This window comes from Molossus molossus, unplaced genomic scaffold (assembly GCF_014108415.1).
Source record: "Molossus molossus isolate mMolMol1 unplaced genomic scaffold, mMolMol1.p scaffold_m16_p_3, whole genome shotgun sequence".
In the NCBI taxonomy this organism is placed as follows: Eukaryota; Metazoa; Chordata; class Mammalia; order Chiroptera; family Molossidae; genus Molossus; species Molossus molossus.
The window spans coordinates 84073369-84098560 of record NW_023425366.1 but is presented as its reverse complement, the minus strand read 5'-3'; the positions used below and the strand labels follow the sequence as shown (position 1 = coordinate 84098560).

General features: G+C 43.4%; 1 protein-coding gene across 3 annotated transcripts in view; it reads left to right on the top strand.

Moving 5' to 3' along the window:
- The window catches only part of SEMA6A (semaphorin 6A), a 125329-nt gene extending 100802 nt beyond the window's left edge, over positions 1–24527 (top strand). Inside the window, exons 18-19 of one of the 3 annotated variants that reach the window (XM_036279797.1) lie at positions 953–1117; positions 20308–24527. In XM_036279797.1, coding sequence (XP_036135690.1) covers positions 953–1117; positions 20308–21503 — 1361 coding nt within the window. In that variant the 3' untranslated portion in view covers positions 21504–24527. The remainder of the gene's footprint in view (positions 1–952; positions 1118–20307) is intronic. The other 2 variants (XM_036279799.1, XM_036279798.1) reach the window with 2 other exon arrangements.
- Positions 24528–25192: the final 665 nt, after the last annotated feature.

Here is a 25192-nt window from a genome sequence, read left to right as displayed (position 1 = left end):
TTGTTTCTACCAGAAAGGACAGGTGGTGGGGCTTCTTTAAATCACTGTGCCAGTTTAGATCAAAGCACCTACTATGAGCTGCGGGTAACCTTGTGGAATGAGGGCAGAAAAGCTTAGGAATGCATTCACAGGAAATGTCCAGGTTCTGCCATAATTCCCAGACTAGCCGTTTTTCTTCTAACATCCTATCACAGGCTATTTGGATCTCAAAAAGCTATTTCTTTCTCATCAAAATCATATCAGTCAGTGTGGCCTCAAAAACAACCTCTCACGAGCATGACTCATAAAACCATGAAACTATCATTGTTGAAGTAAGACACAAAAGGCAAAGGTCATACAGCACGGGGCATGTGAGGCCTCCATTCCAGTGAAAAGAAGGTGGGGGCAGAGCCCTTTGGAAAGCAGGCACATCTCCCAGAAAGAGAAATGCCTGTGACGCTCAGCTGAAGCTAGATACATCCTCCCTGGGAAAGGCTCGGGACAGCTGAGCTGTTTGTGACAGGGGAGAGGGTGGTCCACACCCATAAACCTCCCCCGTATGTCACAAACAGTGTCCCCAGAGCGGACAATTCTGCCTTTGGGGATACCAAAGGATCCTAATATTTCTTGAGCACCTACTATGTGTCAGGCACTGCTAGGTCTTTTCACCATTATGTCACTTTCTCCTCCCAACACTGAGAGGTAAGTGGCATCATCCCCATTTTGTGCACAAGGAAAACCAAGGCCCACTAGTCAGAAGCAGAAATGGATCTGACCCTTTATCCTCTAACTATAAGTTCAAGAAGTCTACCACTGAACCCCCCCTCCCCCCCCCCAGTCTTCTTCTGATTTCCGGGCCAATCTCCTTCCAGTCCTACAGCCAGCTGGGGTGTCCAGTCTGCTGGCCTCTGAGCTAAGGGAATGTGGGTGTCTCCAGTGATGTTTTCCCTAACTGTATTTGTGATGAAAACAGGGCACTCCAGTTCCCTCTTGCCCAGCACCACCACGTCAGATTCGGCAGCTGGAGACGGGTATGAGTCTAGGGGAGAAATGCTGGACTGGAAGGATCTGCTCCATTCACCTGGCAGCACAGACTCTTTGGGGGCAGTGTCTTCCCATAATCACCAAGACAAGAAGGGTAAGGCCTTGGAATTGCCTCTTCCTCTGGGGGGAGAGGGAGGGAAAGTAGGGAGGACTATGTAACTGCTTCCAGCTGAATCAGAGCAAGATTTAAGGAACCTCCAAGAACACTATGATTAAAAGGCATCTCAAAAAAGACTGCAACCCAATCCTCTTTACTAGGCTCGATCCTAAATTATTGCCCGAACGAGGAGAAACCACACAAAACAAATAACACAGCCTCTAAGCTTCCTCCACCCAAAAGAGGTGGGGCTTGGCCCAGTGCTGATGCTGGCTCCTGAGATCCTTTCCACTCCTCTTCTGTAATCTTTGAGTCCTGTTTTCACACCATAGTGGAGTGGAATGCAATGCATGAGGGCTTTGGCAAATGCACGTATGCCAAGCAAAGGCCCGTTTAATCAGTGAATGGAGACATAGCAGGGCACAGTCTGTTCTGGCTGTAGCATCTCTCGCTCTTGCATGGTACTGAATTTGAATAGAGCCATACTGTAATTGCCTTTACAGGACAACAGCTAAAACAAAAATATGTTATCTAACCAAGCAGAATTGCTATGCATTTAAAATGGAAGGGAAGCTGTACTAGATGAAAGGGACTCGACTGTGAACTGTCCTAAATTCTCCCTTGCTTTCTTTGCTCAACTGGAGGCAGGAAGTGTCATCTTTTTTCTTGCCATTTGCTGCTTCTGCTAACACATCCTACTTTAGTTGCAGCTGCAACCAAAGAGGCCTTTACTTGTCCAAAAAACAGTCTTGTAAATCAGAGACTGAAAAGCCCAGTGATGTTGCGAGCTGTTTCCCCCCATTCAGAATTGTTTACTTCTATGTGTTTTCAAGAGTTTCATCCCAGCGGGTTTGAGTCTTGAGGGCACACCAGCCGCAGGGACCCTTGGAAGACAGTCTCCATCACGCCCTCCCTCGGGGTTTTCTGTATACCTGTCTTTACTCTGAGAGGTTTTCTAGGCAGACTTGCATGCCACATGCCCGTCCCCTTTTTGCATCTCACGTCCTGAGAGTGCTGTACACGCTGCTTCTCTCTGTGCCGAGCCAAACAGCCCTTCTAACTTGTCTTTGAGCATGTCCCTTAATTGACTTTATTCTTCTTCCGTAACTTCTTATTAATGTGCCCTGCCCCAAATCTTTTTTTCAAAGTGGCTTTTGTCTCAGCAGCCCCTTTAAGTTGGAGAGATCCTTGCATTTAGCCATACCGAGAAAGTGCCAGGCCGATTTGCAATGGTACAGAACTGTCGCGCAGGCCACAAGCCCTAGCATGCGCCATGATTTGTTCTGTGTGGCTCCAGACCGCAGATGTATTCATCTTGGCCAGGTTCTCAAGAAGACACAACTCAGTAAAAACACTTTGTTGTTGCCCACGGCGACTTTCTAAAACACCAAACAGCCTTTCCAGGAAAGCATTAACTACGTCAACCAAGTATCTAGCTGTTGGTTACAGTCATTTTCTCTTCCCTGAGACCTGTGGCTCAAATGTTCTCCAATGGTGAAATCCCCCAAGGAGGTCATCAAAGAGTCCAATGAACACTGTGACATCATTTTAAAATTCGGCATTGTTCATTCTCTTGGGTCTTACGATGCATGTTGACAAAGCTGGAAGCAGGCTACAAATTGTCAGACAATGGTGGCAGAGGTGACTGCATGGGTGTTAACATGACCACTGTTCTCGTGCTATTCTCTCCTTGCCTTGCCCTGTCAAACCTGAGTTTGATTGTCGACAGTTCCGTATTTGATGGGGCAAAGACAATGAGATGCTGTGCAGACGTTTGGAAAGATGTAGCTTTGATGTTCCTTTCACCATGATTTTGATGATTTTAATTTCCATTTTGCTCCGAATCGTTTCTGTTGAATGATCATGATTTCCTTTGATCTTTTGTTTTCTTTTGCCAAGCACTGTGTGTGATGATTTGGTGGTGGTGTTATTCTGTTGGAAAAGTCCTGTTTCTTTTCTGACTCATTTTGACGTTCCTTCACTTGACCCAACCTGTGATCCCTGCGCTTCTTTCTGTCGCATTCCCCGACGTGGATGCCTCAGCGATGTCACATCCGTGTGTGCAGCCTCTCCTGGGACGCAGGAGTGTCATGGGTTTTCTGAGGGCCTCTGGCAGGTGCTCTTTTCACTGGGTCGATTGTCTCATGGGAATGTGACATTTGTATGCGCCAGCTTTAGGGGCTAAATATACTCTGGAATTTTTGCTAAAATACTGCACATTTCCCCACTAAGCAGAAAATGTGTCCTCTGGTCAACTAGCTGAGGAGTCAAGTGTCCAAGACCCTTTTTATCTTGGCCACTGGAGGGGAAAAATAACAGTGAGCAGACTAGCCCACAGCTCTGCCCTGCAGACAAGCTGACCACCAATGGGCTAGTCCCCTCCTCTGTCCTACCTCATCCTCCAAACAATTCTGCATTTCCAGAGTATGTTTGCTTGCCTTTCCTTTCTTTTCCTTGCTGTGTCTTTCATGTTGGTTTAATCCTGTGTGTCCCTCACTTTCTGTTAAAGCACCATTCCCAACCTTGCAATCTAACCCCCTTCTGCTGCCATTGTTCTCAGCCTCCCCTTTCAAAACAATAGACTCAAGCCCTCTGCCCCTCTGTGGGGTGTTCCAAGGCACTTTCCTTCTGTACTGTGAGTAGCATTCTGACGTCGTATGTATATGCAGTCCTATTAACAGAGCGTGAGAGGAGACCTGCAGAGCACACAGAAGCATTATCACAGCAAATGAAGCAATTTTCTCTCTCAGTAACTGGCCTTGTCCTTCATTACCCCACTGGCCTTGTTTAATGTCTCTTGTCCTTGCTGCTTTTCTTTCAAATTGCCTGCTATCTTTCAAGCCCTAGATTCATTAGCAAAAACACAGCCAACTGCTCTGGTTTATCTCTGGGGCCCTAGATGTCTGGAGCCTCTAGAGCCAGCCCTTGAATCGCCAAGCTGATAAATTAGATGCCGCCCTGGCTACTTCTTTCTTAGCTTTGCCACATTTAAACATATATATTATTTATTCTTCCTATAACTATTGAGGAATAGTAATCAGTAGTTACAAAGAGGCTCTAATCACATGTGAATGAGAAAGACAGTCCTGTTTATTTAAATCTGGCTTGTCTCTCCTCACCACCACCCCTTCCCACAGCAAAAAAAAAAAAGGGAGCTTTCTTTTTTAGGTTAAGTGATACTGAGAATTAATAGTCACTCTTGTGCTTCTCGTTTCTGACCAAAAGTAACAATACCATAAAACCTGATTTCTAAGAAGACTGCAAGATATGTGAGGAAATTAGCCATGTACAGGTCCTCCAAGAGAGCTGTGAAGCATTAATATTGTAAAATGCAAATGCTGACCATTGGGATACAAGAATAAATCAGGAACAGAAGAAAATCTTCTACTTCACACTTTCGTTCAAAGCGTTCTTGTGAGCTCTCAGAAAATAGATGACTTAGTCAATATGTACAGAGATGTTCCCATGTGATTGGAAATGCCAGAATTGTAGTATGTGTATGTATTTTGGGAAATCGTTCAAGTGAGATATTATCACACTCTTACATTTAGTCAAGATAGGCTTATTATAGACAAGGAAAAGATGCAGAAACAGAATTTAAATAAGAGATCAAATGAATAATTTAAGCTACAATGTACAGTAAATGTTAAGTATATTTTAATCAATGTCCAAGCTATTTGTGCAAGCAATTTTTAGTCCGGAAATAATAGTCCAGTAAGATTCATAAGGTCTATAAAGGATAATGAGCATATTGTCCACACTTCATAACAATCCTGAATGGGATTTTATAAATCACAGGGTTTATTAACAATCCCCTTTATAGTCAATTATTTATTCCTCAAATGCACCATAGCCCACAGCAGAATTGCCTCCGGGTTGGACACGCAGCACCTTACAGAAGATGGTTTAGGTGTCTCGGGGACACCCTGACTTTCAAGAATCGTGTGGTGGAAAGTTACACCATTTTCATTTCTTTCAGTCTCGGGTATGTCCAGGAAAAAGTCTCAGTTCGGTGCCCTATCATTAACAACTCCCTAAACTGCTACTCCCTCTTTTTGACAAGAAAGAACTGGCATTAGGTTGTGGGCTTGGACTTGTAGCCGGAACTAGCCAGGCTAACATTGCTTTGCTTTCCATTACTTTTATTTTTATAGTTACCTTCTATTTATGAAAAGTGACACTTTTTTTTTCCATTTATGATAATGACACAAAGTTTCCATTTGAAATACATTCTAAAGGTAAAGAAACTGTAAGTAAATGATCTAGTCGACGAGATTCATTGGTAGCACTCAGTTGCAGCATAGGTAGCTGAAGGACTCAAATTCGGGTAACTCTGGCGTAGAGTAATTAAAAGAGTCCACTGAGGATTAAACTACTACCAAAACTTTGCTTCTGGCATTTGGGAGAACAAGATTTAATAACCGCTATCCCTTCTGTTGGCTGGGCTCTAAACGCTGCAATTTTATTATCTAGTGCTCTTCTGATTTCTCCTCTAACTATGGAGCTTTTTTGATTGGAAATGAAAAGTTTGGTCAAGGAGGAATTTCAAGTAAAATGAATTTAAACTAAAAAAAAAAAAAAAAAAAGAGTCATTCCAGGCTTGTTAAGCATCTGGTGAGATGTTTCGCCAGACAGCAGTGAGCAGCCAAGTGTGGACTACAGCTAGTTATTACCCAAACTGTGGCCTGGGGGGGACTTTACCTTCAGCGCTTTGCTGTTTTTCCCAGATCTGTGAGGACTGTGTGTTACGGTGCATTCCCCTGGCCTGGCAGTAACCTACACCTGACCCTTCTTTCCCCTTTCTCTCATTCAAACTTCCATTTCAATAATCTCCAGTGTTTAAAAGCTAATGGATTGGGGATTTTAAAGCATCCCAGTTCTCCCGATGAGGAAAGGGATTTCTTACCACTCCTATTGAGTCATATGTAGGTAATTTTATATACGGAAAAGGTTATTGCTGATGACAGTTAATAAAGGAAGGAAAATAAGCTTCCCTTCTTTTCCTAACTCCTTAACGTGGGTCACATTTTCTCTGCCATGTCTTCAGTACAACTACCATAACAAAAATGTTTTCTAAAGCTTCTCAAACAAAAATTTTTGCTGGCTCTATAGCACAGTATCGGATGCCAATAAGGAGTTAGAGGCCATACTAGAGATAGACATAGTTCCTATCCAAGAACTATCAAACCAGCAGACAGATGAAGTACACACAGACTAGGAAATGCACCAAAAAGCTTTTACGACCACCACCGTCTTTGTGAACAAGGCATAACTACACAGCAGGTTTGAGAGAAAGATAATAGACAACTTGGCTAAACACATCAAGGACATAGCACTTGGAAACAGTTTTTCAGTCCCTTTTCTTTAGTCTTTCCCTGCAGTCCCAGTATTATACAGTCATGTATCACTTGACGGGAAGGAAGGAGAAAAGAGGGATGTTTGGTATAGGGTTCATATTTAAAATTTCTGTGGAAATGCTGGCAAACTCAGCCCTTTAATGCAAAAACCAGCCTGAGCTTTATTTACAAAAACAAAAAACTAAGCCCATGATAATTTGCATAAGCTTCTATAAGTAAAACCTATAGTATCACAGCCATTTCTAAATGTGATGATTGAACAGGACAGTCTACGAGAGAATCCAGAGAAAGGGCTTCTGTCGGGTGAGGAAGTCTATGTGTGGGAGGGACATGGAGCTGGACTTCCAGCCAACAATTTCCCCCTCAGCTGACCCGGTTAGGAACATCAAGGTCAGGGCCAAGGACAACGCGGGATGGGGAATTGGTTGCTATTGTTTTAACAATCTTTTAAAATTAGAGTTCATTTATTTCTGTTTTTGAGGGTGAGAGAAAAGGTATCCATCAAAGTTCACAAGAAACTTGATCTCTAAGTTGCCATTGTTGCCGGTAATGAAAAATAAAACACAGTTCTTGAAATTCAGTCCATTAGTATTTTTTTTTCATTTGTACATTATATGCTATAACTTCCCCATAAAGGTTTAGTATCATTTTTATTACTATCTGTTAAGCTAGTTTAATCTCCAGAAGTTTAGAGTGAGTCTAAAGAATATTTGTGGGGATCATTAGAAGTACATGATTTGGGGGTAGACGAGGAGGATTATGAGGTAAAATATAGACCGCCTGGTTAAATTTGAATGTCAAATAAACCATGAATAATTTTTAGTGTAAGTATTCCTGCATATTAAATGGGGCATACTTATATTAAAATATTATTATTTACTTGAAGTTGAAATTTAACCAGGTATTCTATATATTTAGTTGCTGCCTGGCAATCCTATGAAGAGGTTACTCTTAACTTATTCAGTGAAAATACAAAATCTGATCTCTAGATTACATTTGCCCTTTAACTCTTAGAATAACCCATATAAGAGGAATTAAAGTAAAAATGTAATTCTGTGAAATATATTTAATTTCAGAGAATTATCACTAACAGTTATGTGTTTGAAATATAAGAACTTAATGATCACTGACGGCCGGCTTTCAAATGCCACTTTTAAGTACAGAAGGCTCAGAAATCAAACTGTTCCTAAATAAGGGCATGGTTAAAACTTCTGGCGCTTCCTAATTCTATTTAACTTCACGTTTTAAACAACTGTTATATTAATCATATTTTTTTTCCCCTTTTTTGTGTGGCTGTGTTGAATTGTTTTCCCATTTCTCATTTCCATGGCTTTGAAGGGGATGAACTGGAATCCAAACTGCACTGCAAAATAATAGTGTAACAGTGGGGACAATAAGCCTAGCCTTCAAGAAAGGCACGTCAGCAGCCTTCCCTCAGGTCTGTCCCCGGGCCTTCAGCAGACACTCAGCCAGCGGCGTCAAACATGAGCCCTGTGCTGAGTGTGACAGTAGATACGATCTGAAGTCAACATAAGCCCCGTGCTCCAGAAGCTTCCAGTTCAGCAGGGGATGCACACAGGTGACCTGCGGGCTAGCCGACGAGGCGGAGTGGAGTCTGAGAGAAAAAGGAGGAGAGAGGCGCAGGCCAAGTGCTGGGAGAGGAAGGAGACACAGCTCATTCCAAGTCGAGGCTATGGGAAGGCCTCGCAAAGTTTTGAAGGCAAAAGGGGGGCGACATTCCAAGCTACATAAGTGACATGACCAAGACACAAAGCGATTCAAGGGCAGAGTGTAATGATGAAGAGGCAAGCAGCGTGCTGTGATGGAAGGGATAAGCTCTACAGAGGGCCAGACTGGGAACTGAGCTTCCTGGGATCGAGATCGCACTGACAGTATGGAGCCTTAAAGGCCATGCTACGGGGGGTTGGCTTTAGCTGTAGGCAGTGGGGGGTAGGAAGGTGGAAGGATGGAAAGAAAGGGACCAAACGAGGTAGGAGAGAGGGAAAGGCAGAGATCAAGAGACTGGTAGATGACAGACACACACTAAGTTGATTATCCAATCACTCTGGGATGTCAGTTACATAGACACAGTAAGTTTGGGACGTGACGCTCAGCGTCAGGTTTGGATCTGAAGCATGTGGACATCACTGCCCTTTCCCGGTAGAGCCCCAGACAAGGTGAACTCCACCCTCGGGCTTCTCTGTCACTCTAGTTAAAACACGGAGGTGCATGGTGCGTGGAGTTTTCATCCAGAACAGGGTTTGAAACCAGGGAGACTGAGAAAGAAATGATAATAGAATCCAGGGTGCTGCCATTTATTTATACTATATTAATATTTCTTTGTCACCTACCGGAAAAGGAATTTATCTGTGGTCTCTGGCTCTTTGAAGACCTGAGGAAAAGGACAGTATGAGGCCAGGTGCTGAGCTGTCATAGATGCCCTGGGAGTTTCCACGTGAGTGTGTGCGGGGAGCAGGGAGGAGGACGGAGAAGCCCGTGTAGAAAGCTGAAATTGTTCTTCCAGCAGCTCAGGCAGAGACATGGATTTGATCTCATTAATTCTGGATCCTCTTGACAACTTGCTGAATTTATCTAAGGTCTTGATGAGATTATTGTGGAAAGGGTAGAAGAAAAAATAAGTTAAATGTCAGCCACGTAGAAAACTGTTTCATCTCCCTGCCTCTCTGAATCTGCACACCAATATTTAAAGTTTCTTCCTAGAGATACTAATTAAACCTTTTTTTCACCTAACATCCATTTTTCTTTAGAAAAAAAATTGAAGGACTTAAATTGTGATTATGATGACTTGAATTTTTTTTTTTTTTTTAAATCGGCAACTTATACCTTAGGGTATTTAAAAAATCAAAACTTCTACAGGTGCTTCTTACCTTGAATCTATAGCCACTTTTTCAAGCAACATCCCCATTGACATGCATTCATTTTGCTCCACCCTTTCCCTGAAAATCTCTTTATTTCATTTCTCTCCTATTTTGTACACAAACACACACACACAGTGACAGAGGTTTCTGACAGCTTAATGGGACTTTCAAGGACTACAGGGACTAGGTTAGGCATGATCTTATTAACTGAACATCTGGAGTAGTTAAAAATTTGCTCTCTAATTGGTTCAACTGCACTGCGTTCATCTAGAATTTGATTTGTCCTAACAGTAAAACTGTGAAGAGTCCTTTGTATTTGGAATCACGTACAATAATGGAAAAAATAACATTAGCTTTGTAATAAAACTTTCTGATAGCCTCATTTCCTAAAGTTAAAATAAAAAAGGTGGTTACAAGTTTGACTTTGCACACCTCGCTGCTCCATAGACAGAGTAGTCTAACGAGGCAAAACAGTAGAAACTGGGAAATTTCCTGAGGACATTTTCTCTTTTTTTTTTTTTATCCTCAACCGAGGACATGTTTCCATTTTTTGTTCAGATAGAGCGGGAGGGAGAGAGAGGAAGAGAGAAAGAGAGAAACATCGATGTGAAGGGACACATCGAGTGGCTGCCACCCGCACGACCAACCAGGGCCGGGGACAAACTGCAACCGAGATACGTGCCCTTAGCGGGAACCGAACCCGGGTCTCTCTGTACCGCAGGCCGACACTCCAACCGCTGAGCCAAACTGGCCAGGGATCTTTTCTTGACATTATATATGAGAATGGCCTCAAAAGTGGCCAGAGTTGCTCAAAATACAAAATTCATGCCATTGCCATAGAGAGGAAGGGGACAGAAGAGCCGTGTTCTCGTTGGGTCCCGGGGAGATGCAGGCAGTAGGCACAGTCCTGTGAGCGCATGGCTGCACTGGGGGCCCGAAAGGATGCACGTGAACCCGTCACCTTAACTCGCTGAAGGGCCTGAAGTAAACCAGTGAAATGCAGTTGGATGTATTCAACTATATCGGATGCACAGTAGATGGGATCTTAATCGGCGTCGGGAAGCTCATTATGAGCAGTGTGAAGGTTTGTCATCCTTAATTAATATTTTTTAAGCTCTCGGAAGTCTACAGCCTGAAAACTGTCTCTGTGAAAAGATTCTTTTTAATTGGATAATAGGAATTTCTCACTCCAATTATTTTTAAATTTCATATTTCTTTAAAGGATGCATTCTTTTTGGAATATGTATCTGTGGGTACATTTCTTCAGTGAAGGCAGGGGCAGTCACAATGAGCTGTGTGGAAATAATGGAAGTTCGGTGTAGTCGCCACTGACAGTGCTTTATTAGGAGGGAAAATGATGTCAAGAAATTTATAGGGCAGCAAACTGCATTACGCCTAACCTTTTGGACATATTAAAGCTTGTCATTTCCAGTCTTACAGCTTCTTGTTATTCATAAATAATAGATAACACTGGACACAATCATCTGACATTTGTTAAGGTAATAAATATACCCTAAGTGCTGACGGGTCTTGCACTCCGTGATTTAAAAGCACACAGCAGAAATGTAATGTAATTTGAAATGTCTTATATAATTCTATGGATTTGCAGATTCAGTTCAGCTCAGCAGATCTGCAAGACCTGAGCTCCAATGAGTGCACTGTTGTTTTATTATAAAGCAGGATCTTAACTTGGGGAATGAACCATGAACTGGGTCCCTTCCTCAATCCAGAAATATGAAGGAAAAAAATCTTCCTGAGTTTTATTCTTGATGGTTGTGTGTTGCTTGAAGGGAGTTGATTTCAAGGTGACATGAAGTGCAGGCGTCTAAAGAAGGGTGCTCTAGTTAATAGTGAGTTCCCACTGAGATTATGCTGCTTCTGTGTCTGGGAACCAGTCCTGACTGGGTTGATCCAGTCTGGGACCTATCTGATGGCCCCTGTGACAGAGATGGGGAGCAGCTGAAATTCCCTGTGTCTTCATGCTGGGGCAGATAAGGAGACCACTGACATTCTCCCAGCAGCTTTGGGCTCTAACAAATTGGGTTGATTCTGTGACAGGAGCAGAGGGCAAGGTATTGTAGACTGCATGTCAAGCCTTTGTCAGGTACCAAGGGAAAGTGTTAGGGATTTGTCTTTCTAATAAAATCACATCCATCTTGTATTCTTTGTCAGAATAAAGTAACCACAGTAAAGAGATGGTCACACACGAGACCCATACTTTGAACAAAGACTCATACTTTGAACATTTAGTCACTTAAAATCTGGTTATATACTGCCTCAGTGGTGTTTGAGGTTGGACTTGAACGCTAAACATCATAGATGCATTTTCTGGAATACTGTTCATGTCATTTAGGGCAGTGTGTCTCAAGCTTCTGTGAACATAAGAATCATCTGGGAGCCTTGTTAAAACACAAATTTCTGAATCCCAACTCCAGAGATTCTGATTCAGAGCGTCTAAGTAGGACCTAGGTAATTATTTCTAGCAAGTTACAGGTGATGCTGGTGCAGAGTAGCACTGATTTGGGACACTTTCCAGTTGCTATGAGCTACCTTATTTAAGGTTACTCTCCAAGAGTTTACTGTATTTTTAAATCCTTATTTTCCACTCTTGCTAAACATAATTGAACCCAACCAAAGTGATTCATTAAAATAGTCTATCTTGGACCCTGTCAAAGGCAGATTAACTTGTCACAAATTCTAGAAACACTTCCCTTACGTTATTAATTGAGCATTAATATGTGTCCTGCACTATACCAAATGCTCTATAAGCCTTCATTCACTTAATGTAATCCTTCCAACAACACTTATCTCATACTCGACCTACTGAGGCTTAGAAAGATTGGGTGACTTGCCCAAGGTCACACAGCTAGTTAGTTATAGAGCCAAGACTTAAACCCAGGTCTTTATGACCTCCAAGTTTATGTTCTTAACCATTAACACCCAGCCTCATCTATAGCCTAGATCCTAAGGACTCTATTTCTAGCAAGTTTAAGTTGTCAGTTTTAGGAGTTTTCAAACAGGCCTGTTTTCTCATATTTGTATTTTGCTTGCTTTGTAAAGAAAAAAAAAAATCAAAGCCTGCAAATAATACAAAGAATCACCTGAATTTCACAATTATATAAGGATATCCTCTCCCCCATTTTGCAGCTCTGATGCCATGTGAGAGAGCAAAGGGAAAAGATGGGACCAGGAAGCTGGACAATAGAAATTGTCTGGTTTCAGAGATCACTTAGATGTTGGGTTTCCAGTGTTATTAGAAAGAAAACCTCAAAAAAAGGAAAATAAACCATGCAACCATTACTAAATCTTTGCCCATCTGAAATAACCATTATCTTTAGAAAGACAGTACTAATTCTAACACATGGAGCCAGAGACCAACATCCCGGGGCATGGCTTTTCAAGATTAACTTATCATGACACCCAGTCGGCACGCCAGTCCCTCCCAGCGCCGCGCCCCAGCGGCCGTGCCAACTCCGGCCGTGCAGCCGAGGACGAACCGTGCGCTGAGCGCTCCGATTGGCACAAAGGGGGGCATGAAGCTGTTTCTCCCCTTAAAAATATATGAAATCAAATGACTTTCATGCTCATTCTCCCTTTACTTCCCGTGATGGTCTCCCAACAACGACAAAGGGCATCCTCAGAGGCGAGAGAACTGGAAAGGGATTCATCCGCGGGCAGCCACCCAGTAAGCACCGTTCCAGTGTGTCCGTGTTCGAAAAATAGCTTCTGAACTGAGGAGGTCCCGCAGCCAGAAAGCTGCCTTTACTTTGGCATCGCCTGTCACTAACTTGATCATCTTGAAGACCATGGCCCCTCCCAGCACCTAATCTTCAGCCTCCTGTAGGCAGAGGGGGTAAAAAAATAAAAATTAAAAAAAAGAGGAAAAGGAAAGTTTGAGTTATAAACTCTGAGCCCATTTCCATGGCTGCTGGAGTTTCAGTTTATTCCTCAGCCATCTGGTTCACATTATGCCGTAAGACAAGAAGAAGGCTGCTTCCTGCCGAGATAACCACAGAGAGCTGCCACCGCACTTTCAGTGTGGTCATCGCCATGGGGGAGGGGGGGCTCTGCAGCTAGATTGTCTCCAGTCGGGGTTTTTCCCCTATTTATTTTCTTCTCTCCGTGATAGGGATTACAGCGGGCCCTCTGTGGTTAGCGGCCATGATGCTGGCCCATAATTAGTTCATTCATACTGCCTTGCAGGACTGTAAGCCTGGCATTTTGTTGCAATAAGATTTTCAAACAAGAGAAACTGGGTTGTTAGATTCCATTCACCCAAGTTGTTATGAGGATTTCAAGGAAATTGTAGGCTTGTCTTACTCTAAAGCAGAATCAAGAGTCTATTTTTAGGGGATCCTACTCCGAGGCTTTTCTTGGTGTTTTGCCATCTTTCTGAGCTCTCAGACCCAACACGAACCCTGCTCTGGCTCACAGTGGAGGAAATGTCCATCCTCCTTTTTGCCTTTGCAGATTTCTCTAAAGGACACAGAGAGGCTTTGTTGTCTTTGTGGTTACCAGGTCTGATTTACACAGATGCCTATTAATCACTTCACTATGGAGACAGACACATCCATCATATCACAGTGGCTCTGAGACAGGCAGTCCAGTGAGGGGAAAGTATGCACTTAACCATTTCGAGGTACTGGCTGCCTAGCTCTCATACTTAGCAAGATAAGTGGGGGCAGATGGGTAGGGCTCTTCCCTGGTATTTAGCTTAGTAGGTGCAATTGATTTTAGGTGCGGTTTTGTTTATTTGTTTTGCTTCATTTTTTGAAAGGACAGATAAATCTACCTATTTCTGTAGGATGCAGGGGATAAGTATAGTTGAAGACAGTTTTAATTTTAGAAACAGTAATAATAGATTCAGGTAAACTAGCTATGCTTTTAATGCAAAGATATTGACTCTTTGAAGCCAGTTTTTCAATAATGGACTCAGCGTAGAGCAAGTAAGCTGAAAGTGAACTTTCTTGGGAAAGAAGACCTTAAAACTGCAGGCAAATTAACCAAGAACTTTCCTTCCAAAACTGGCATGTCTTCTACACATCTTTTTGAGTCATTCAAGGTTTTCTCAGCCTGCTTCCAAATGTGTTTAATTCTCGCTCTTATTTTCCCTCTACAAATACTCATCATTTACTACTTATTTAACAGGTACTTACTAAGCATTTTTTATGCCTGGGGACTGAGTCGTAAATCTCTCCTTCCTAGAGCAGCCTAGGTGAGAAAAGCAAACATAATGCAAGTATCATAAGAGTGATGATTTTAGGATCGAGCAGCACAGAGTTCAGGACCCTTGTAGGAGGAAGAGCTGACCTAGTCTGAGGGAGTTGGAGAAGGCGTCTTCATTTAGCTAAGACCTAAAGGAGCAAATCAGAGGAATAGAAGGTAAGCAAGGATATTCCAGACGAGAGCACAGCCTGTGTGAAAGGTCAGAAGCATGTCAGAGCATAGCACAGTGCCAGATACCGAGAAGAGACTAGAAAGGAATTAGACCATTTGCCAATAATGAGCACAGCCTTCACTTTCTTTCCCTTGATGCCTTGGTTCTGGTGTCTCCACTTCAGCTGACATCCTATGAATTTATTTTTCATTAATCCTTACCTGAAGATATGTTCGTTGATCTTAGAGAGAGAGGATGGGAGAGAGAAAGAGAGGAGAGAGAAACATCAACAGGTTGCTTCTTATACATGCCCAACTGGGGATCAAACCCCACAACCTGTATGTGCCCTGACCAGGAATCAAACCCACAACACTTTTGGTGATGGGACAATGCTCCAACCAACTGAGCCACCTGGATGGCATGACACCCTATGAATATTTAAGTCTTAGCTCGAATGCTACCTTCTACATAAAGCCTTTGCCCATAATGAAGTAGAAGTGATGTATCTCCTGGTTCTTCCACACTTTGGAAGTAGTTTAGGTATGAGCACCTGCCTCTTTCTCCCCTCCTGGATCACAGGGTTGTCTCCCTAGCACCTAGCACAGTGCCTGAGTTCATGCTCAGAAAATGTTGGCTGAAGACAGCCACCAAGATGCTTGGAGCTGAAACCTTGTTATACTGGGGGCATGACAGTAAAGGAACCAAAAACATCACAATCCAATCCCAAATTAGGAGAGCCTCTTTCCTGGGGTATATTGTTCCAGAGCCTGGTGCTGGGCTCCTCGTGCAAACTAGGCAATTGTAGAGAACCTGCCAGCAAGGCAGCCAGAAACCATTTCTTAAAGAATTGAATGTTTGGCCCTGGCCAGTTTGGCCCAGCAGTTAGAGCACTGGCCCATGGACCAGAGAGCCCCGGGTTCGATTCCCTCTAAGAGCATGTACCTCGGTTGCAGTTTGCCCCGGCCCCAACAGGGTTGTGTGGGTGGCAGCCAGTTGATGTGTCTTTCTGACATTGATGTTTCTCTCTCTCTCTTCCTCCCTCTTTCCCTCCCACTCTATCTGAAGACAAATGCAAAAATGTCCTCAGGTGGGGATAAAAAACAAACAAACAATGTAATGTTTGAAATCTCAAAATGCATTGACATGGTCATCATAAAAAAATCAAAACTGTGTTGGACTTCCTCTTATTTTATAGCTTATAATTGTTCTTATTTTGAATTACATAGTGCGGGGCCTGGTGGGCAGGGTTGTTCTTAATCTTTTCATTACTTCAACCTCTACAGCCCTATAAACTGCCCCTTTGAGACCTTCCTCCAGCATCTGAAAATTCTCTCACCTCAGAAGAAAAAAAAAATAATGGCGATTCTATTCTTTCTCAGTTTTGCCAATTTAGGCATGATTTCAGAGAACTCTCTAAGCCATTGTGTGCCTTGCTTCCTGCAGTAGGAAGGTGGAAAGAATAAACCATTTAGCACCTCATGACTGCTGAGAAATAGCTTGTGGTTAATGAATCAATGCGAAGGATTTTTCAGAAAATGTTTTCATTACTAATGCCCCATTTTCGATTGATGAGTAGAAAACCCATCTCTACCAGGGTTGGTAGAGAAGCCAACTCTGATTGGTCCCTCTCTGTACCAAGGCCCTCCCACTTCCCCAGGGCTGCCCTGAACCCTTTGCACAGAGGCATTTGTTTCAAATTATTCAGTTCCACCTGAACACCCTCATCTCTCTTGGAATTATCCCAGAATGAATTTCTTCTCATCTTTAAAATAGCTTCTTTCATTATTTTGAACAAATATATTTTGAGCACCTTTATAGATTACTTTTGTCTAATGGATGTTAGTATGATTATATTCTGCTATATGATTGGAGATATGTTTCTGTGACTTCAGAAGCAAGGTTATTGTCACTCTAAAGATGACCCACCAAGTATAGAAGTCCATTTAAAAATGTCTGGACAATGCACTGCTAGCCCACTTATTTATTTATATTTTTCTCTTTATTGATGTTAGAGAGAGAGAGAACATTGATTGGCTGCCTCCTGCATGCCCTCCACTGGGGACTGGGCCCACAACCTGGGCATGTGCCCTGACCAGGGATTGAACCAACAACCTCTCGGTGCATGGGTCGACGCTCAACCACTGAGCCATACTGGCTGGGCTAACCCACTTATTTAATAATCATTTATTAAGTGCCTAAGAGCCCTGGGAATGGTGAGGGTGATACGTGCATATGAACTTCATTCCCTGTTCCCTAGGAGCTGATTGCATGACTATGCCCCACTAGAAGTCTAACTGTAATCACTGTTTTGCTGAACATTTCCCACTTTTGTTGTTTTACTTATTTCAAAATTCAGGACCAATAGACAGTGTTTTCTTATGTTGCCTTAACATATCAACCTTTGGCAGCATTTGGACAGCACAAGGTTTGAAGTTGGAAGAACATGCCTGTCCCCTCTCCTCCGGGACATCCGTAGTAAATGGAACCAATGGAGCAGCTGTGACTGTGGGTCTTAAGCGCTTGGTGAGGTACTAACCCACCACTTCTCTTTAGTGGCTTGACTTTCAGAGTTGTCCAGCAAACCACAGCATCTGTGCTCTTTCTTATTCATTATTTCATTTGATTCTTGCAACAACCCAATAAGGCATTAAAAGTAGGTGTGTTGACCTCACATTACAGGTGAAAAAACCTGAGGCCCAGAGATGTTAAGTCACTTACCAAAAGGTCACCCAGCAGTAAGCAGAAGCTTAAGACTCCAATGTCACAGAGATGATTTAATCATTACCATGAATGTCCCTTTGCCCTTTTTCATGATGTAAGCAAAAAGCTTTAAGTATAGAAGGCATTTCCTCAAAATAACTTTTAACTTCTTAATCTCTTTCAACTAATTTCTGGGCTTTCAACTTAATCTCTGACTGTTTCTCATTTTGGACATGGAGTTTCTGAATTTGTACAAACGGATGAGGGAAGCCACCTGCTTCATGGTAGATATCAAGATACGGAAAGGTCTTTAAGGGTTCTATTTACATAACAAAGTGGGACAGGGGGAAACTGAGACATCATTTTTCTCAAAGGTCAGACCCTGCTTCATTTGTTAGCCATCGAAAACCTGAACCAAAAGTCACCCACTGAAAAACAGTTTTTCCCAGTGAAAGAACAGGTGGTTTCCATGAATCTAAGACAGTCAAGGACCTTCAGACGTGAAGGAAGAATGGAAGCTAAACGAAGCAATGGACAACCTTGAAACATCTGCCGTATTCTCAATTAAACAATTAAGCAGGAAAAAAAACAAAAAGACCGCTCTAGCCTTATACTTTTCATGTTCCTCTTAAACAGAGAGGGCACTTTAAATTGTAAAATTCCAAAGCCAATTATAGATAGCGACCTATTATAAATATGCATTTATTGAGGAGACACAGCCCCATAAATATGCTTGCCTGAAAGGGATTCATGAAATACCCTTTGCTATGGAAAAAAAATTTACCTAGTACCCCTGTCAGTGGTCTCTCGCCCCAATGAGATTGCCAAATCAACAGGGAAATTAAACCCATTTTATTCACAGTTTACATCTTTGTGGCATTATATGTCGGTGGTTAAAAATGATGTTCAATAGAACCCCATGCACAATCAGAAATGAAAGAAAAGCAGTGCTGTTTTAGCATTACAACAAGAAAATGCAAATTTATGGAAAAAATTTTCAGTATCACAGTTCCTTGGTGACTGGGTATTAAAACATATTTGAACACAGAGATACCCCACTGTTTGGGGAGCTCCACAATATAAAAGGTGTGAGTTATAGCTGAATTTCCTGCTGGCTTTTTGCTTCTCAGTTTCTACCCCTTAAAAGTCCATGAAGATAAATCTAGAAATATTTGAAAAGTGTCACATTTGAACATTAGTCAATGTCTGACCATCCTACACACACTTTCCCTGGGGTGAATTGCCTCTGCCCTTCATTATCAAGGGCATTTGTTTAATCACAGAATCTTTCTTTCTCAAGAGATATTTGCTGGTTCTATTCATTCCTCACCTGAAGTCATGATCCTTTGTGACTGGACAATCATTTCCACAGCGACCGACTGTGATGTCACAGTTGAGGGGAGGAGGGCAGTTTTGAAAGAAAATACAATGTATCTTCTCAGGCTAAGGTTTCTGAGTTTTAAAACCATTACTTCCCTAATCAAAATATTTTAGCAGAAAGGCCCCAAGACAAAGCTGCATTTCTTCAACGTCTCAGCATTTCAGCAGAAGTTTAATGGTTGCATGTTGTGGGTTTGGGAAGAGGTAGAGATTTTTATTTTATTTCATTTCATTGTAATTCTGTGCCACTGATATCTGCCAGGAAAATATATTAAACATATTCCAGAAAGAGTTGATTTAGTAGATGAAAAATGTGTCTCCTGGGACCAGAGAAGGTACATTTTCGGTCTTACTATCAGTTTCCATAATAGGAACAATGTTTACATTTCCTCAGCCCATGCGGTGCCTCTAATGTATTCATGTTCTTTCTCTCTCCAGAGGCAGGAATTGAAGTATTTAAGATTTTATTTTTTAGCTACTGCATCAAGCACTTAAGACCTGACGATTGTGATATGTATTCTCACCTGGTATTAAAAAAAAACAAAAGCTCCAATGTTTGCATTTGATTAGAGTCTCAGCTTGGTGGCTGATTAAGCAGGAACGGGGACAGCAACTTTCTTCAGAAACACAGCATCTTGGTTAATGTAGTGTAAGGTTATTGACAGTCACATGGTTTTTATTAAATTGATGAGATTAGCTCTGCTGAAGAACCTCACCGTGACCGCAAGCTCCAGCCGTAATCATCAGACCTGACACTTCTCAAACCCACTTCAGGGCCCCAAATGGTCCCCTTTTCTAAATATCCTTTTAGTTCAAGTAAGGGAAGAGCTTCATCCAATTATTCAGCTTATGTACCGGAAATTGGGTATGCGTGGGTTGTTTGTGTTTGGGGTTTTTTTGCCGGGGTAATGCCAAATCAGCACACACTTGTAGTCCGTGAGTTCTGGCTATTTTCGTTCACTGTAAATGACACACTGTCTTTCCTCCAGTGGCTTGAAAAGCAAACACAGCTTCTCTCCAGATAGGGGCCACGGTGCCCACAAGGGACACACGAGAAAATACCCGGAAGCCTGAAGTGTTGTGCGGTTTGTTCATTTAATGTGGGTAAAATTGTGGCCTCTCCCCCTTCCCCCATTCAAAATATCTGTTATCCCAGTTTTATGAGGAGAAGTTTGAAAAAGATGAAGAGGGGAAAAGGTTAAATTTTGGAAACAAATTGCTGTATTCCACAGAATGAAGCCATGTGGAAGGAACAAGTACCTAAGACAGGGAGAATGCAATTTTTTAGAACCCAAAGAGGCAACAGAGTTTTTTACCTACTTCTCAGGGGGAGCTTGGGGAGGATTGATTAGTTCATATTGATCAGCTGCGCCTTGATGACAAGTTATGCTGAGGTGCCATTGTCGCTTATTACTGAACAGGTTGAATGCCAAACGAAAATATGCTTCGGGGTGTCCTTTCGTTTCTTAACACCATATGCGATGTCTGTTGCAGGAGTGATTCGCGAAAGTTACCTCAAAGGCCATGACCAGCTCGTTCCTGTCACCCTCCTGGCCATTGCGGTCATTCTGGCTTTTGTCATGGGGGCCGTTTTCTCGGGCATCATCGTCTATTGCGTCTGCGATCACCGGCGCAAAGACGTGTCCTCCGTGCAGCGCAAGGAGGAGCTCACCCACTCGCGCCGGGGCTCCATGAGCAGCGTCACCAAGCTCAGCGGCCTCTTTGGCGACACCCAGTCCAAAGAGCCAAAGCCAGAGGCCATCCTCACACCGCTCATGCACAACGGCAAGCTGGCCACTCCCAGTAACACGGCCAAGATGCTCATTAAGGCCGACCAGCACCACCTGGACCTGGCAGCCTTGCCCACCCCCGAGTCCACCCCAACGCTGCAGCAGAAGCGGAAGCCCAGTCGCGGCAGCCGGGAGTGGGAAAGGAACCAGAACCTCATCAATGCCTGCACAAAGGACATGCCCCCCATGGGCTCCCCTGTGATTCCCACTGACCTGCCCCTGCGGGCCTCCCCCAGCCACATCCCCAGCGTGGTGGTCCTGCCCATCACACAGCAGGGCTACCAGCACGAGTACGTGGACCAGCCCAAAATGAGCGAGGTGGCCCAGATGGCCCTGGAGGACCAGGCGGCCACCCTGGAATATAAGACCATCAAGGAACATCTCAGCAGCAAGAGCCCCAACCATGGGGTGAACCTAGTGGAGAACTTGGACAGCCTGCCCCCCAAGGTCCCCCAGCGGGAGGCTTCCCTGGGCCCCCCGGGGGCCTCCCTGTCGCAGAGCGGCCTGAGCAAGAGGCTGGAGATGCACCACTCCTCCTCCTACGGGCTTGACTATAAGCGGAGCTACCCCACGAACTCACTCACGAGAAGCCACCAGGCCACCACTCTCAAAAGAAACAATACTAACTCCTCCAATTCCTCCCACCTCTCCAGAAACCAGAGCTTTGGCCGGGGAGACAACCCGCCCCCCGCCCCGCAGCGGGTGGACTCCATCCAGGTGCACAGCTCCCAGCCGTCGGGCCCGGCCGTGACTGTTTCGAGGCAGCCCAGCCTCAACGCCTACAACTCATTAACCAGGTCCGGGCTGAAGCGCACACCCTCGCTAAAGCCGGACGTACCCCCCAAACCTACCTTTGCCCCCCTTTCCACATCCATGAAGCCCAATGATGCGTGTACATAATCCCAGGGGACGGGGTAAGGTGTCGAGCCAGCAGGAAAGGCGAGGCGCGCTCCGCCCCGCACGGTTCTCAGCTGCCTGAGTCCACACCAGACCAAGACGGCCACGGGAGCCCAGGACGCTGCGTCGTCCTCTGCGATTCGGGGGACTCTCCAAGTGGCCCACGTGGTTTGGTGAAGGTTTGCGACGCGGGACTCACCTCCATTCCCTTCCTTCACTCTCCCCCCACACCCTGCAACAGGTCGTACTCAGAAAGACTTAAACTCTCATCACAAACATGAGCCAAAAGCACATACCAACCCACCCCCACACGTGTGCGCATGCACGCGCGGACACAGACACACACACAAACACACACTCACACATAGACACTCACACACAGAGGTGAACAGCAATTGCAACCTTTTGTCCGTGACTGCACTGGGCGCTGCCAAACGAGGCTAGTGTTCCAACTCGCAAAACACAAACACATTTTTTTTAAATCATGCAAGTTAAAAAGACAAAAAAAAGAAAAAAGAATTCATTGATAATTCTAACTCAGACTTTTAACAATGGCAGAAGTTTACTATGCGCAGATACTGTGAAATGCCCACCAGTGTTACAGCTTTCTGTTATAGCAGATGAATGCCATGTTGGGCAACTATGTCATAGATTTCTGCTCCTCTCTTTTAATGAAATAACGTGACCGATAACGCAAGTAACTTTATTTATTGTTCACCCTTTTTTTCCTTAAGGAATGGACTCTTCCATATACCACCATATGAACAGCTCTTCAGAAAGCCCCTTGAAGTTACAATATTTAACGTGAAATCCATTAACTGGAATAATTGAGTTTCTTTATTTTTACAATAAATTCACTGAGTAAATAAGTTGGAGCTGGAATTCTGAGCTTTGTGTTTGGACTGTCTGATCTCTAGCTAAAGGAGAAAGTTGAGAGGGGAATATTTATTTAAATCTACCACTTAATTTGCTGGTCAAGTCTCTGTGCTATAACATGCGAAAAAAATTAATCGGTTTAAAAGTCCTTCCAGATCCTAACTTCTAAGGCAACCAGGAGAGGAACTTTTAGAATGGCACATCCATGTCCCATTGTTGCCAACCTGGCTTTGTCAGTGGTTCCTACTTTCTGTGAAGGCACCAGCTTGTGATATGCCATCTCATTTCGCCTTGCATGTGAGACAGCAAACAAAATCCATAAACGGTGTGAACTAATTAATATGCTGGCTGCTACCTTGCATAAATTAATGGTTTGATCACACGGGTTTTTCGTGGGGTTACATCTGTGAATAGCCTGTTTTCCACATGTAAATTTGTGCCTTACACCCTGAGTTGTGTACACTTGTAAACTGTCATGATGATAAATTTTTTCCTCCTTTTGAAATACAGATATTTATTTAACCCTCCCCTAACCCCGCTCCAGTCCTCTGGAAGATTAGCTGTCCAGCAGATGGAAGAAATACGCAGTAGTGATGCTTATAATCTTGCAGCCTGGGAAAGCTGGGTGCACAACAACCTCCAATTCACACTTCCTTCTAGTCGTGCCAACTCCATCCACCCTTTGGTCATGTTGCCAAACATGGACCCCAGTGTTGTGGGTGGCAAATCCCTTCTCCCTCCAGAGCTCCCGCTTCCCTTAGATTCTCAGATCATTTCAACATGGTAATATCCTCATTTACCAGCAGAAAAAGGACTCACGTCCCAGTCCTTATTTCTGTCATGTCCACTGGCTGGAGAACACGCTGTGTGTGGTTGGGCAGGCATCTGGGAGGAGTCTCCAAGCTGAGTGCATGCGAGCAATGCACACAAAGAAATGACATGGAAACAGATGCAGGCAGGCTGGTCCCTGCTGTGCTTAATGAGTAACTCCAAGTACAAGGCCAACTACAATGGATGCTGCAAAAACCTTGACTGGGGCAAAAGATTTTTAATTTTTAAAAAAATGTCTTTATCTTTTTGTTGTTATGGTTTGTGGGGGGTGGGTGGGTAGGTGGGTGTTTTCCCCTTGGTTTCTATTAGTGCAAGCACACAGAAGGGACTTTTGTTTATCGTGAACAAAGGAATTGTCGGCATACTCTAAACTGTGAACATTACTAGTTATTGTTCTTTAAACAGTTCAACGTATTTGGTGGTCTCTTTGCCTTTTTATTTCCAGTTTGAGCTGAGGTTAGTTTTGTCTTTAAAATAAACTTTCAAAAAAGACAATTTGGGGCAATTTTGAGTTGCCTGGTGAAAATCTGATGCCTACATAATCAGAGAGAGACTTGGGTGTGTAGCAAGGTTGCGTGCCCAGCCTTCTGTCCCAAGCATCTCTTGCTCTTTTCCTGTTGTTTGGGGTAGGGTTTTGTTGTTTCTGTGTCCTTATATTTTTGTTTTGTTAGTGGAATCAATGCTCACTTCCTGTGAACTCTATACCTTGAAACCATGAAGTCTTTTTAAAATAGAAACTGAGATATTGTTTTTTTTCCCCCCTGGATTTTCTTTAGAAATGCAGGATTTAGGAAAGTGATGGATGTATATTACCCTGTTCCCTTCTTCCCGAAGCTGGACTCCCAAGAGTATTGACAGTGCAGTGCCTGCCGGCTCATCCTGTGTGTGCACGTCATTGCCTCAGCTGTGTTATGGAGACCGTGTCCAATTCCAACCCACACCCCAACTTCCCACAACCCATCACTGTGGTGGTGACCCTAGAATGCCCACCTGTGTTGAGCGGGTCTGCATTTAAGTGTTTTTCAGCTTTTCTTTTTTTCCCCATTGCGTGTGGAGGGAGGATCCATGAACCTGAGTGTGCCTTTGCTTTCCACCCTTGCTAGACACTGGTAGATGCCACAGAGTCAGACTTATATTTGTTGTCAAGTTGTACAAATATTGTGATGTCACCAATTTTCCTTCCATCTCCACGTCCCTTAACATCTGCTTCACGACTTAATGTATGTTGTAAAAAAAAAAGAAAAGAAAAAAGGGAAAAAAAAAAAGCAAGGAAAAAGGCTCTTTATTACTTAAAAGTAATAAAACAAGACTGTTCATTATCTTTTGTGTTCTGGATGCTTTTATTTATGTCTTAATTTTCCCCTTTTTAACCTTCACATTTTTTGGATAGGATTCTACTCTTTCCCCCATCTCTAGCAGTACCCACACCCTGCCTACGCACCCCCACCTCTTGCCCACACCCCTAGATTGCATATGTGTTTTCTTTGCCTGCTCCCAGCCTGAACCAGGACTGTACAGAAGCCACCGGTAATTAAAAGGCGGAGCACGGGCTGACTCCCTCTATTCATTTTGTGCATTTTCTTTTTATAGGCATGTTCATCATCAAACATTTATGGTAGGTTTGATAGTTTAAGAGATCAAGGCTAGGATTTTAGTATGTAGGGTCCACTAAAAATAGATCCTTGCACAGATGTGACAGCCTTTTTACATATTAATCAGGTGAAGGGTGGCAGATTTCACTCCTTGTTAGCATCTATCTCTTGTGACCCAGAAGACAGGCAGAGGTAGACTGGGATGCCATACTTGGCTTTTACTTTGCAGAATAGTATTGTGAAATGCCTAGGTCAGGTTTTCCCCTCTGTGATCGTTTTTAAAGTTATTTAAATACGTCCTCAGCTACAGTCTTACTTTTGACCTGAAATAAATTTTTTAATGCTTTGGGTCAGTTTAAGTGTGGCAAGCTTTGGGTTGGGCCTCAGTTCACA